This window comes from Limanda limanda, chromosome 2 (assembly GCF_963576545.1).
Source record: "Limanda limanda chromosome 2, fLimLim1.1, whole genome shotgun sequence".
Taxonomy (NCBI): Eukaryota; Metazoa; Chordata; class Actinopteri; order Pleuronectiformes; family Pleuronectidae; genus Limanda; species Limanda limanda.
Window position 1 is genome coordinate 5,334,179 of NC_083637.1, and position 14,256 is coordinate 5,348,434.

General features: G+C 41.9%; 2 protein-coding genes and 2 non-coding genes across 4 annotated transcripts; all 4 read left to right on the forward strand.

Moving 5' to 3' along the window:
• Positions 1-124: 124 nt before the first annotated feature.
• eif3ba (eukaryotic translation initiation factor 3, subunit Ba) lies at positions 125-7,803 on the forward strand. The gene is made up of 19 exons (XM_061084388.1): positions 125-329; positions 1,839-2,031; positions 2,145-2,264; positions 2,357-2,414; positions 3,210-3,338; positions 3,438-3,595; positions 4,159-4,290; positions 4,397-4,463; positions 4,567-4,613; positions 4,722-4,932; positions 5,021-5,093; positions 5,190-5,312; positions 5,423-5,501; positions 5,690-5,828; positions 6,063-6,188; positions 6,426-6,503; positions 6,809-6,917; positions 7,022-7,134; positions 7,235-7,803. Exons 1-18 carry the CDS (start codon positions 230-232, stop codon positions 7,120-7,122), a joined length of 2,043 nt encoding a protein of 680 aa, XP_060940371.1. The 5' UTR covers positions 125-229; the 3' UTR covers positions 7,123-7,134; positions 7,235-7,803.
• Positions 5,533-5,611, forward strand: LOC132997956 (small nucleolar RNA SNORD60). The gene has a single exon (XR_009677957.1). It is a non-coding gene; the product is annotated as a small nucleolar RNA SNORD60 (small nucleolar RNA).
• Positions 6,259-6,343, forward strand: LOC132997954 (small nucleolar RNA SNORD60). Its single transcript, XR_009677955.1, has one exon. It is a non-coding gene; the product is annotated as a small nucleolar RNA SNORD60 (small nucleolar RNA).
• Positions 7,804-10,052: 2,249 nt separating the features above from the next.
• LOC133025610 (tripartite motif-containing protein 16-like) lies at positions 10,053-12,181 on the forward strand. The gene has a single exon (XM_061092323.1). It carries the CDS (start codon positions 10,053-10,055, stop codon positions 11,718-11,720), a length of 1,668 nt encoding a protein of 555 aa, XP_060948306.1. The 3' UTR covers positions 11,721-12,181.
• Positions 12,182-14,256: the final 2,075 nt, after the last annotated feature.

Consider the following 14,256-nt stretch of genomic DNA (forward strand, 5'->3'; position numbering starts at 1 on the left):
AACAAACCGAGAAGGCTAGGATCCACAAGCGGCGCCATCTTTGTTGGTTCCATGTGTTCTATAGCTCGGCTTTTTCCTGCACTATGATCCGGTTCCGGCGTGACGTTTCCGCCGCATCGTCCATTTTCCCCGTAGCCGCACATGGTGCCACACCGGCCCGACACCGCCAGCCTCCCGTCGCCTCAGCTCTGTTTTTAAAGCTCACGCTTCCGTCTCCCAGGCCTGTTAGATGCAAGACACGGTGGACATGGTGGACGACCCCGAGTACGACGAGGAGGAGCCCTCCTTCAGCGACCCGGAGGACTTCGTGGACGACGTCGAGGATGAGGGTGAGCGGCGGCAGGAAACACCCCGGCTTCGCGGCCTTGTGCTAGCAGTTAGCACCTAGCTAGCATAATGGTGCTAGCAGTTAGCACCTAGCACGCAGCGGTGCTACGGATGCTACCGCGTTAGCTTGTCCGATTTAACTTCACGGATTCGGTTAGAGAAGTTAGCATAGTACATATATTTCATTTTAAGGGGTTTCCTCCGGCTAGCGTTAGCCGACGATTAGCCGCCCAGGGAAGCCTCCTGCAGGCCGTGGCCCAGTCGCTGTCACTGGGTCACTTAGCCAGCCCCGCGGGGAGGTGGCAGCTACCGGGAAGAGCATCCATATGGTGACTCTTCTAATCCGGCTGCTTGTAGCTGTCGCCCCCGGTACCGACGGGAGATAAAGGGGCTGCTCGATGAGCCTGGTCCCCGGCAGATGAGACGCGATCTAACCGTCCACCAGCTGGGCTCCGGTTCCCCGCACGTCCGAGAAGCTTCCCTCGGTGCCTTTTTGAGAATAACCCTGACTCCGGAGATGTCTGTGAATCCATCAGCTCAATTAGTGATAAAACCCAATGATGCAGATCCAGCCCCTGTAGACAGAGAAGGTCTGTGGGGGGGTGCAGGGGTTTTGGTTGAGTCTATGGTGGATTCATTAACAAAGACCATAATGACTTCTTCACATTCCTGGGTTTTGTACGAAGCAGGAAAATATCTCATTCATAATCACAAGCCAGAGAGAAGCAGCAAATACTCACTGGATTCAGAAAATTCTTGTAGAATTCCAGAAATCAATTAATTAATTATTGCAGCACTAATTGTATCTTGGCTATTTGTGCTAAAGCGCTCTGTAGAGTTGTTTTTTGTATCATTTAGCGGTGGCACCTCTCAGTATATTACAATTTGAGCCTGACAGATATGTGAAGCATCTGTCAGTGGTGATACCGGTCCCAGGTAATAAGGAAATCAGATATTGGGCAATGATGTCGCCATTAAAACCCATATGACACTGACATGTAATGGAGGTTTTGATACACAATACAACCCACAGATTCACCATAATCTTTATCACAGAGAATAATTAGTTTCAAGAAAACACCGTACAACCAAATGTATAGAATTTGAAGTAACATGTCTTAATTGTGTAATTCTTTCTTAAAACTAGTGTTATAATCTTCAGGACAGCAGGATTCATTGGAGCATTTTTGTATTAAATTGTATTTTGCTGTTACAAGCAAACTATGCAGGTTTTAATTCATGTTTTTTAAAAGTTGGCTGATTCAGATCATGGGACTTTCCACCTGTGTATCATCACTGGGACAAAGAACAACTGTGAAATCTTGACAGAAACCATTAACCCCTTGATACCTTCCATTGGTATTTAAAAGGGATGTCAGTGGTCTCATGTAGTTTTCGAATTTTAGAGTTCTTGGACCATCTGAGTGTTTTAAGAAGCACCAGGACACATCAGATAAAAGAGCTATTATTGCTGCTGCCCGCCCTGATCCCTCTCTCCTTCCCCTCCATAGAGCTCCTCGATGACATCCTGAAGGACAAGCCCCTGGAGGCTGACGGCATAGACTCCGTGGTGGTGGTGGACAACGTTCCCGAGGTGGGCCCAGAACGTCTGGAGAAGCTCAAGAACGTCATACACAAGATCTTCTCCAAGTTTGGCAAGATCACCAATGAGTTCTACCCAGTGGTCGAGGGCACGACCAAAGGGTACGATCCTGTCGTCCCACACGTTTGATGTGAACTCTTCATGTCCTTTGTTCTGCCTTAATGTTGAATTTTTAAGATTCATTTGATTCTCATGGCTTCTTTTGTACACACAGTTACATCTTCCTGGAGTATGCTGCGCCCACTCAGGCCCTGGAGGCAGTGAAGAATGCAGATGGCTACAAACTGGACAAACAGCACACGTTCAGGGTCAACCTCTTCACCGACTTTGACAAGTGAGTGTGCACTGTCGGACAAAACATGCCAGTAACATGCAAACAAGCGTGTAGGGCACAATAAGATGACGTTTCCCATTTAATCTCCCCAGGTACATGAACATCAGCGATGAGTGGGAAACTCCAGAAAAGCAGCCCTTCAAAGATTTCGTGAGTGTTTCCTTTAACAGATACGACTCTTTACTAGGGTTGCAAAATTCCAGGAATACTCAAAGTTGGGAACTTGCCATGGGAATTAACAGGAATATACAGGAATTAACTGGAAATGTTGTGGGTAATTGATACTAACTGTATTTACCTTGTCATATACAGACATAAATATAAACATTTTGTTTTGTCATAGGCTGATTTGAGCCCCGAGGAAACTTTGGGCACTTGACTATATGCTTCTGCATCGTTGTGTCATTCTTAACATAGGTCTTTGCACAGTATTTGCAAATGTACACAGCCTTTCCTTCTACATTGGATGGGGTGAAATGTCTCCACACATGAGATAGTGCACGTGGTATTGCTCTGTAGAATAAGATGAGAAAAAAGTTTGTAAAAAAAAACACTAATGCAATGCCAGAGTTATAAATAGTTAGCCAAACAATCGTCTGTTAAGATATTTTACAATTGATGGATAAATGAATAGACATAGACTAGATGAACAGATGAACAATCCTCAATCAGCATGCTAATATATTTCCCCCAGTAATATCATCTAAACTCAATATCAAAACTTACCTGACTAGTCCTGCACACTACAGCAGGCTGGGAATTATCTGTGCATGTGATGGAAGAATGCACAGTGGAGGGTTGAAATTCCCATGGGAAATTTACCGGAAACTGTCCGCCCCTTTGCTACCCTACTCTTTACTAAATAAGTGGACACAGTGTAATGACCATTTAATGACCAACATGCTTTACGTTCCTTTAACTGTTTGTGTTTGTCTGTCGGTTCAGGGTAACATGCGCCACTGGATCGAGGATCAAGACTGTCGTGACCAGTACAGTGTCATCTACGAAGCCGGAGAGAGGACCGCCATTTATGCAAATGATGCCAAGGAGCCAATCGTATCTGAAGAGAGAGCGGTAAGTAGTTCTTCACACCTGGAAATGCACGACTTGTAAATTTCTGTGAAACTTGGTTCAACAGCGCTGGAATAATAATGTTTCTCTGTCTTATTGCAGCGCTGGACAGAGACGTACGTGCGCTGGTCTCCCAAAGGAACTTATCTGGCCACATTCCACCAGCGTGGCATTGCATTGTGGGGCGGCGAGAAGTTCAAACAGATTCAGAGGTTCAGCCATCAGGGCGTGTCCCTCATTGACTTCTCACCGTGTGAGAGGTAATCAACCTCTCTGTTTGGCAGCTGATAAAAGGCTTTGCACTGTGCACATATATACTCATCAAGTGTTCTACAGGGATGTGAACTGTTGGAAATGATAAAGACGATTCACTGCTTGACATCTTAATGCTGCTGTTTTGTAATCAAATCTTAAATTACAGTGATGAAGTATGGCTCACTATGATTCTGCTGTCATCCAAAAAGAAATATTCAGAGACAAACTCCCCTTCACCATTTCTAAAAGATTGAAGTAGATATTGTAAAATGTGTTTTTGCTTGTTGATGCAGAAAATACAGAGTTAGTGTCTTCAGCCGCACACAGCTTCCATGTTAAGTTTATTGAGAAGGAAAAGCAGTAGAATGTCCTCCTAAATAATGATGAATAGATTGAATTGACTGTTGTCCGTCATGTGGTCTTGTACATCCCATGGTTTATGACAATGAGATGCTTCTTAATGTGTAGTAAAATCGCAGCGAAGATGTACACAATGATGGATTTTGTTGGGTGAACTGTGCAGAGTCTGAGCTTTCTGACACTTTCTGTGCGGTTGTGATGTCCTCAGGTACGTGGTGACCTTCAGTCCACTGATGGACACCAAGGAGGACCCACAGGCGATCATCATCTGGGACATCCTGACCGGACAGAAGAAGAGAGGCTTCCACTGTGAGAGCTCCGCACACTGGCCCATTTTCAAGTGAGTTCATTTTATACTTCTCTTCTTCTAAAATGGAATTCTTTTACCTCACTGTTTTTGCACTTGTTACTGTCGAGGTGTTTGAATGTTATTTACCTGTTTTCAGATGGAGCCATGATGGGAAGTTCTTTGCCAGGATGACACCAGACACGCTGAGCATCTACGAAGCTCCTGTAAGTAAACTTACAACAAAATATCTAGTTGTGTTTGTGTTTCTATTAATTTGTGTATTAAATGTGCAAGTAGCATTTAACACCAAGTTTCTGCTCCTTCCAGTCTATGGGCTTGCTCGACAAGAAGAGTCTCAAGATTAGCGGGATCAAGTAAGACTCCTTGATAATGATTTTCTGACATAATAATTTGCATGATTTCAGTTGTGAGAGCATTCAGTGTGGATATTTTTTAATAACTGTATGTGTGTGTGTCTACAGGGACTTCTCATGGTCTCCTGGTGACAACATCCTAGCATTCTGGGTCCCTGAGGACAAAGACATCCCAGCCAGAGTGACTCTGATGCAGATGCCCACCCGTCAAGAGATCCGGGTCCGCAACCTTTTCAATGTTGTCGACTGCAAACTGCACTGGCAGAGAAATGGAGACTACCTGTGTGTCAAAGTGGACAGGACTCCTAAAGGAACACCGGTAAACAGCAGGAACAAGGAAGAAGGGAAACAGGAGGGAGATGACTGGCGGAAAACTTATTCTAAATATATTTTTTTGTCTTTTTAAGGGTGTGGTCACCAACTTTGAAATCTTCCGCATGAGAGAGAAGCAGGTTCCGGTTGATGTGGTGGAGATGAAGGGTAAGAACATCAACACACAAAAGAAAACGTAACTCTGTGTTTGATTCTTGTGGAAGAAGAAACCTGATCTATCGTCGGTTGTGTTCATCTTTCCAGAGGGCATCATAGCTTTTGCGTGGGAGCCCAACGGCAGCAAGTTCGCTGTTCTCCACGGAGAGTCTCCTAGAATCAACGTCTCCTTCTATCATGTCAAAAACAACGGCAAGATCGATCTCATAAGTGAGTAGATTGAACGCACACATTAACTGTTCTCTTGACACTGTGTGGCACAGTAATAGACGTTGTACAAACATCCACTGAATGTGCCACTGTGCTGTTTGCTTCCACAGAGATGTATGACAAGCAGCAGGCCAACAGCATTTTCTGGAGCCCCCAGGGACAGTTCCTGGTGCTGGCTGGACTCCGGAGGTACGTGTGTGTGTCTGGGAAAGACACAAGCAGCCACTGATGACAAACTAAACTTTTCTGACACCTCGTATGAGAGCTCAGCTCCTGATTCTAACTCTTATCTGAGGCTCAATTTCATATATTTGCACCTGTTTGTTTGTGCTGATAGATGCCTGTGTGTAACCTTTGTTATTTCCTCATGTGTGTAGTATGAACGGAGCTCTTACCTTTGTGGACACGTCAGACTGCACCATGATGAACATAGCGGAGCACTACATGGCCTCGGACGTGGAGTGGGACCCAACCGGTCGCTACGTTGTCACCTCCGTCTCCTGGTGGAGCCACAAGGTACAGAAATCCTCCGATATGAGCTTTGTCACAGACGTATCGGTATCACTCTTTGTTTGCTGATATGAAAACATATTCTACAGAATAAACCATGCAGAAAGTATGTGTATCTATGTATATATTTGTAGAATTTCAATATAATTGTTTTATTTAGAGTTACAATAAAGTGAATGGTTAAACTGTGAAATACAAACTAACTAGTAAAACCTCACACTGACCTGTTTGTGTGTCTAGGTGGACAATGCGTACTGGCTGTGGACGTTCCAGGGTCGTCTCCTTCAGAAGAACAACAAGGATCGCTTCTGTCAGCTGCTGTGGAGAGCCCGACCTACGACCCTGCTCAGTGCAGATTCCATCAAGGTACCACTTTGGCATGATGGAATATACACACTGTGTACATGTACAAGTGTGTGTGTGTGTGTGTGTGTGGAGCCACTGATGACAAACCTAACTTTTCTGACACCTCGTATGAGAGCTGCTCTGTAGCTCCTGATTCTAACGCTGATCTGAGGCTCACCACCACAATGTTCTCTGTATTTTCTTAACGGCTCTGGATTGGTTGCTCTTCACACAGTCAACTCTCTCTTTCTCTTGCAGACGATCAAGAAGGATCTTAAGAAATACTCAAAGATCTTTGAGCAGAAGGATCGTCTGAGCCAGTCCAAGGCTTCCAAGGTTTGACTTACTCCATTTCTCAAACTATATCTTTCAATTTTTTTCATGTTTCTGTACTTGTTAAGTCAGTTATAAAGTAAAAAGCGGTTTACAGATAATGTGATTTTTTTTTTTTTAAATATCACAGGCAGATTTCTTTCTTTCAGGAAGAGGATTAAAAATCAGCTTTGAAGCACAACTGCAGTAATTCCAGTGCTTTAAATTAGAAAAGCTTCTAATACGAGTTTATATGAATCTCTCACAAGTATAATCTATAGTTATAGACACAAAGTGCTCTAACAGAATATGTCGTTCTGTGTGAGTAGGAGCTGGTGGACAAGCGCAAGACCATGATGGAGGATTATCATCAATACAGGGAGAAGGCGGTACAGACCTACCTGGAACAGAAGAGCCAGCGCCTCGAGCTCCGAGGAGGTGAGACCTCTCGCTTTAACACTCCTCACTGTTCACTTCCCTCTGCAGTCCTTACTTTAAATCAGGAAAAATCTCTGACTGTTTGTATTTTTTGTCTTAACAAGGCGTGGACACCGATGAGCTGGACAGCAACGTGGACGACTGGGAAGAGGAGACTATCGAGTTTTTTATCAACGAAGAAATCATTCCTCTCGGAGATCTGTAGTCCCCTCCGCAGGTAACACTCCAACACACTGTCATTCATTGTGCTGCATTTCATGACTAATTGAAACACAATTCAGCTCAGTGAATTGATTTAAGTTCTCTCCCCGTCCCAGTCGTTCTGTTTTTGTGTGGAAGGAGGAGAGAGGAACTGCGTCATTGATTGGAGAAGGACGACCACGCTGTGAATCTTGAGGTTTCTTCACAAGCCTCAACCTTCAACTTAGCGTCATCATCAAAGCCCGCCTCGCAGATCGGCAGCCACGCCGAGGGACAGGAGAGGATTCTTTCTACTGAATACTTTCTCTTTGTCTCTCAACATCATCCGCCCCCTTTTTTCCCCCCGTGGAACTTGATATTTAGTAAGACAGCGTCCTTTTTTTCTATTCATTAATTGGAGTCACCCACCCGAATCTCGGCCGCGTCTCTCATTGGACCTTCTTCATCCTCTGGGTTGTTTTCTGAGCTAGCCTCACCATGCTAGTGTGTCAGCACAGGGCAGCACAGGGGGCCGTACCGGTGTGGGGCGGAGGTGTAGTGGCTAAACAAGAAGCCTTGTTAATAAAAGTGTTGATGTGGCGCTATAGTGGCCTGTATCCTCCTCCTTTCAGACTGGGCTTTCACACAGGGAGAGGTTGTGCAGTGGGAATAACTTTAAATAAACATTCAAAGTCATTACTACCTGCTCCTGTCTGATTGTTTGATTCTTTATTACATTACAGGATTAATATTAAACTGCTCCACCCATTTCAATGAAATGTTTGTGAAGTGAAGAACCCATAGATGTGTAGCAGGTCCGGGAATTTAATTTCCTCTTCTTTAACATGGTTGGAGGTTTGGACTAACTAAAGAATGAACGTTTTTTCATGTTAGCAAATGGATAATAATGTAATTATGCAGCTTAATGATCAGAATGAATGGTTTATTAATATGGAATTAAGACAGTTTTCTATCAACGGTTCAGTCATTAGCATCAGTGAAAGCAAATTTGCGTTTTTAACGGGAAGAACAAATATTTCACCCGTTGCTGATGGAAATGTATGTAAAGATTTTAAATTGGAAATAAATCTAGGTTTGTTAAGGGGCTTAAGATTTTTTAATTTTGGATTTAAACAAGTTTGTGTGATGCATTCTGGTCTTCATGTTCATGTGGAGCTGGTAACCAAGGTACTTTATGATGCTGCTGTGATTTTAATCACATGGCAAGAATACATAGTTTTACATCTAGGATGTGTGTGTGTGATCCATTCACATTCAGAACGAATCACATCTCATAAACACATTAAAGTTCTCACAACTGCCAACCCAACACTGAGCTGCCACTAGAGGTCGTTGTTTCTGAAGTTTAAGGTTTGAAAGTGTTCTCTATCTTTTCTCTTCTGCAGAAAGGTAAAAGTTATGTTTCACTTTTCTTGTCGATTTTAAATTCTAACTCAAAAACCATTTAATCTGTTTCAATAAAAAAAACACTAAAGGCTGCCCAGATCTTCTTTCTCAACCTGAACACAACTAGTGTAAGAAAACACCAGTCAGCTAATCCTTATACAGCACTTAGTGGAAAAGGTATAGAATGTACATGAATGTACCTGAACATGCAACATTAGACTTTAACACAAGATATAAACCACATCAGTCATTTCTTCACATGTAGATTATCTTGGTTCTCTGGGTACTGGTGGTGTTAACGTGGTGTGGCTGTAACTTTCAGCTGCCTGGTCCTTCTGTCCTCCTTTCCTACAGCAGTTGTTTGATTTTCATTTCAGAATTTTGATCCTTTACTGAGTCTGAGGTTAAAATTCTACATGTTAGAATATCCGTTTTTAATGGAAATCTGAGTTCAGTGTCTGATTTAAACAATTTTCTGTCTATTTACGTTTTTTCTTTTTTTAATCCAAAGGTTCAGTGAGACAGGTTTGGTTTTCTGTACCAGAATTGAATTGACTCTCAACCTTTAATTCATTAATTAATGAATTAATAATCAATTATTCATTCACTTATTGAAGTCATCAATCTAAAAACATGACAATGGAGCAACTCTTTCAACTATCGTGAAATTTTAATTGAAATTTCTGCAAATATCAACATATGTGTATTAATATTTGCTTTAACTTCTGTTTCCACGTGTCTTAGCGTCCTGCTTATACACTGATATTTATCTTAATAAAGTGAAACACAAAGAATCAGCTGATTTTATTTATTTTACTAAATAAATGAGAAAAGAGGTAAAGAGGAAAAGAGCATAACATTAACTTTCAAATAACTTGTAACCAAACTATCACATCAACACAAATCAAACATATAAACATAACAAGGAATCAAATAAACAGTCTTTGCTTAGCCTAGTATAATTATTAAGCCCAGTTGTGTAACTCGTACATGGAAAGGGAAAAATGAAGTCGCTGTGCTGTTCGAAGTTCGTCTGGCTGGTTGTATGGCTCCTGCCTTTGTGGTTCTGCTGTGCATACAGCTCAGTTGCTGTTCTTTGGCAGGCCCCTCCAGAACAAAAGACATACGACTTTAGGCTTTTGACTACACATGTAGGTCGAACTTTGGTTCCAAAATACCAGGTCCCAACAATGTGATTTATTATTATTAAATGCATCTATTTGATTTGACTTTAGTTGTGACTGTATTTTGTGAATGTAGGATAACACACTCTGCCTCTCACTGAAAGCTCCTCTTAACACCAGGTATGAAAGGTCGCTGTGAAATGCAGTGAATCCTCAAAAACAAACAACACAACCAGCTCCTCCAAGTCAGAATACGTCTTTATCTCCTCCCTTCACAGGTGTGTCAGTGTAAGAACCAGTGAACAACAAGCTGTGGACTGTGGAACATGAGTCACTGCAGGGAGTGAACGAGAGAGGGAGGAGCAGAGATCTGTTCCTGTTCAGAGGAAATTAAACTCTTCTACAGTCTCTGGCAGCAGCTGAAATGGCGCAGCAAGAAATTCAAGTGGACAGAGAAAGATTCTGCTGTTCGATCTGTCTGGATCTACTGAAGGATCCGGTGACTACTGGCTGTGGACACAGCTACTGTCTAAGCTGTATTAACACCCACTGGGACAAAGAGGAGGAGAGAGGAAGCTACAGCTGCCCTCAGTGTAGACAGACCTTCACACCGAGGCCTGTCCTGGTGAAAAATACCATGTTAGCTGATTTAGTGGAGGAGCTGAAGAAGACTGGACTCCAAGCTGCTCCTGCTGATCACTGCTATGCTGGACCTGAAGATGTGGCCTGTGATTTCTGCACTGGGAGAAAACTGAAAGCTCTCAAGTCCTGTTTGGTTTGTTTGGTCTCTTATTGTGAAAAACACCTTCAGCCTCATCTTCAGTCAGCTGCATTTAAGAAGCACAAGCTGGTGGAGCCCTCGGAGAAGCTCCAGGAGAACATCTGCTCTCGTCACGATGAGGTGATGAAGATGTTCTGCCGCACTGATCAGCAGTGTATCTGTTATCTCTGCTCTGTGGAGGAACATAAAGACCACGACACAGTGTCAGCTGCAGCAGAAAGGACTGAGAGGCAGAGAGAGCTCGGGCTGAGGAGACAAACAATCCAGCAGAGAGTCCAGGACACAGAGAAAGACGTGAAGCTGCTTCAACAGGAGGAGGAGGCCGTCAATGGCTCTGCTGATAAAGCAGTGGAGGACAGTGAGGAGATCTTCACTGAGCTGATCCGTCTGCTGGAGAAGAGAAGCTCTGATGTGAAGCAGCAGATCAGATCCCAGCAGGAAACTGAAGTGAGTCGAGTCAGAGAGCTTCAGGAGAGACTGGAGCAGGAGATCACTGAGCTGAAGAGGAAAGACCATGAACTGAAGCAGCTCTCAGACACAGAGGATCACAACCAGTTTCTACACAACTACCCCTCACTGTCACCACTCAGTGAATCTACACACTCCAGCATCAGGATCCGTCCTCTGAGGTACTTTGAGGACGTAACAGCAGCTGTGTCACAGGTCAGAGGTCGACTACAGGACATTCTGACTGAGACAGAGACAGAGATTTTACAGATTGTGTCTCAAGTGGATGTTTTACTGCCACAACCAGAGCCAGAGACCAGAGCTGACTTCTTAAGATATTCCCAGGAGATCACACTGGATCCAAACACAGCACACAGACATCTGTTATTATCTGAGGGAAACAGAAAAGTAACATATGTGAGTGAAGATCAGTCTTATTCGGATCACCCAGACAGATTCACTGGCTGGTGTCAGGTCCTGAGTAGAGAGAGTCTGACTGGACGTTGTTACTGGGAGGTGGAGGTGGGGAGGGTAGGAGTTGGTGTAGCAGTCACATACAAGAATATCAGCAGAGCAGGACTCTCAAGTAGATTTGGATACAATGATAAATCTTGGTTGTTACATTGTTATGGAAACAGTTATATCTTTTATTACAACAGCATCAAGACTCCAGTGTCAGGTCCTTGGTCCTCCAGAGTAGGAGTGTACCTGGATCACAGTGCAGGTGTTCTGTCCTTCTACAGGGTCTCTGACACCATGACTGTCCTCCGCAGAGTCCAGACCACATTCACTCAGCCTCTCTATGCTGGAGTTTGGTTTAGTGGTTTTAATGTAGCCAAAGCTGAGTTCTGTAAACTCAAATAGACTCGAGTCATTAAAAGCAGTGATTTAAACCTGGCGGATCCTGTGTCTAGCTTGCTGATCTTGATATTAATGGCGGATCCTGTATCGTGTTGGGATCCGATAGTGGTGGTGGACCACGATTGAGGTGGCAGCTGAAAGTGGACTATGATTACAACAAGACTGCTTGATATATAATATGTCTCCTCAGATACTCAACCATTACTGACAATAATCCATCAATTAATTGACCTTCCATTATGCTACAAAGTGTTTATTCTAATCAATCTTATCTACCTGATGTTCTCCTTCACACGAGGTTTCTTTGTTCTTTTTAACTTGTTAAAATGTCTTTTTAGTACTTTTTCCTGACTCTTGTTGAGGGTTAATAACAGAGGATGTCACACCATGTTAAAACCCCATGAGACAAATTGTATTTGTGAATATGGGCTATACAAATAATATTTGATTGATTGATTGATTTAGATCCTGTGTTTTTATCATTTCCTTCTTGTATCTCACTGGTTTCATGCAAGCTGGGGACTGGGAGGAGGAGGAGGAGGAGGAATAAAACGGATTAAGATTAATAATTCATAACCGAGCTGCATGTAGATAATTAAAGATCATTTGTCCTGTTTTAAGATGACATGTGAAAAGATAGAAAACAGAGAAGATACAGTGAATAAAACAACAGTATTAAGTCTAAACAATAGAAAATAAAAGTATAAAGTGTATAATAGAACCAATGCCTGGTTGAAATTAGAATAAAATGATAATGAATAATAAACCATTCAAAACACAGTTACAAGGGGCTTTGGAAGCTAAAAAGTGTGTGTGTGTGTGTGTGTGTGTGTGTGTGTGTGTGTGTGTGTGTGTTATTCAGTCCAGTCAACGTGGAGCTCACATGTGTAGTGATTAAAATGGTTTACAGGTGACTGTTAAATGTCAATTTGGTTCACCACATCTATCCAGAATAACCAGGACGGGAGGCTGAGATTTCCGAAATATACAATTTATTCAAACAGCTGCAAATTATTTCAAAGACAGTGACATGTGCAAAAGTTGAAGGACTGGCCTGGACTTGGTATAAATAACAGATTACAAGGAGAGAAATTAAAGGCTCCAGACGCAATTATAAAACGCTAAACATCATGCATTAAAATAAACACAGCAAACTTTAAAACACACTGCAAGCAATATAATCACACAAAAGGACAAAAGAGGGTTTCTAATTGATGGAGCCAATAACTCACTGTTATTCAAGTCCTTACACCCGGAGTGCACAGTCCCAGTCAACCATAAATATTGCACATTGCCATAAAACAAATGATAAAACAAAGAACCCAATAATCAAACCAAATAACCAGAAAGAAACTAAAATTAAACAAGGCCAAATAATCTAAATGAAATCTAAAGTTGGGAAAAAACAGTGACCGTAACTATCCTGCCGAAGCAGCCCTTTAATTCCTTAAAATAAAGCAGGGACACACACACTCAGGACCGGCAGTGGGGAGAGAGAGAGGGAGAGGGGGAGCGCATTACCCATTACAGGTTCCCCCGGCCTCGGGACGAACCCTGCTCCAAAATACACCCAGACATATATAATACATATACATCACAAGAGTTATATATATATACCTCTGAAGTTAAACTAATAGAATTTAAGAAATAGGGAGCGTACTTAAAAAGTAGTATATACAACAACTGAAATGTTTCAGTGCTTTGAAATTGTACAATATATATATGGGTAGTTGACAAATAAGGGTGAAACAGTATTTTTTTAATAAAGTTCTAATGAGGATTACAGTTTTATGAAATTATAATGTTCAAATGCTGAATTTTTTTAAACTGCTAGTGTTACTCAGATTTTTGTATAATTTCATTGCGGTGTGACCGGCCGTCACACCACAGGACATTTTCATAATTTTGAATCATTGCTATACAAGACTGACCTTAGCTATTATGCTAACTGAAGAATAACACAGTTTAACCTTAATATGTTTAATTAAATTAAAAAAAAAAAAAAATTGAATTTTTTTTTTTTTTTTAAACAAATTTTTAACTACAGCCGTCACACTACAGGATATTCGAAAAATCACACATTCATTTTCTGATTGAAAGAGTGAAATTTATGAAATTAATCATAGGTTAACAGTCACCTTTCAACATACACAGTACTATGCACAGTACATTCCAACATCTGGGGGGCTTCCTGGTAGTTGGATAAACTAAGGGCCCCTATAGTTGTCCATGTAACTGCCGTTTCAAAAATCTGATTTTCCATGTCACGCCACAGGACATTATTTGTGTTACGAAAGTTATTTTGCTGTAAATACTAATATACTAGTTTTGTGCATATTAAAACCTAATATTAATAAAGTCATTATATACAATATAATGCCAATGCAGTTATTACCTGCTCCAGATATTTCTGGTTTATTTTGTTAATATGTAAGTTTAATGCTTCAGCTATGTTACGGTCACACCGCAGGACATTTTGCATATTCAGCTTAAAATATAATCAAAACATAACAGATATAACAAAATCACAAGTTTAAAA

Bases quoted from the DNA above. Each gene is read 5' to 3' on its own strand.
- LOC133025610 (XM_061092323.1), top strand. From the start codon at position 10,053: ATGGCGCAGCAAGAAATTCAAGTGGACAGAGAAAGATTCTGCTGTTCG.
- eif3ba (XM_061084388.1), top strand. From the start codon at position 230: ATGCAAGACACGGTGGACATGGTGGACGACCCCGAGTACGACGAGGAG. The intron at 2,032-2,144 runs GTACGATCCTGT...TTGTACACACAG, and splicing joins GTCGAGGGCACGACCAAAGG to TTACATCTTCCTGGAGTATG. The intron at 5,094-5,189 runs GTAAGAACATCA...TCATCTTTCCAG, and splicing joins TGATGTGGTGGAGATGAAGG to AGGGCATCATAGCTTTTGCG.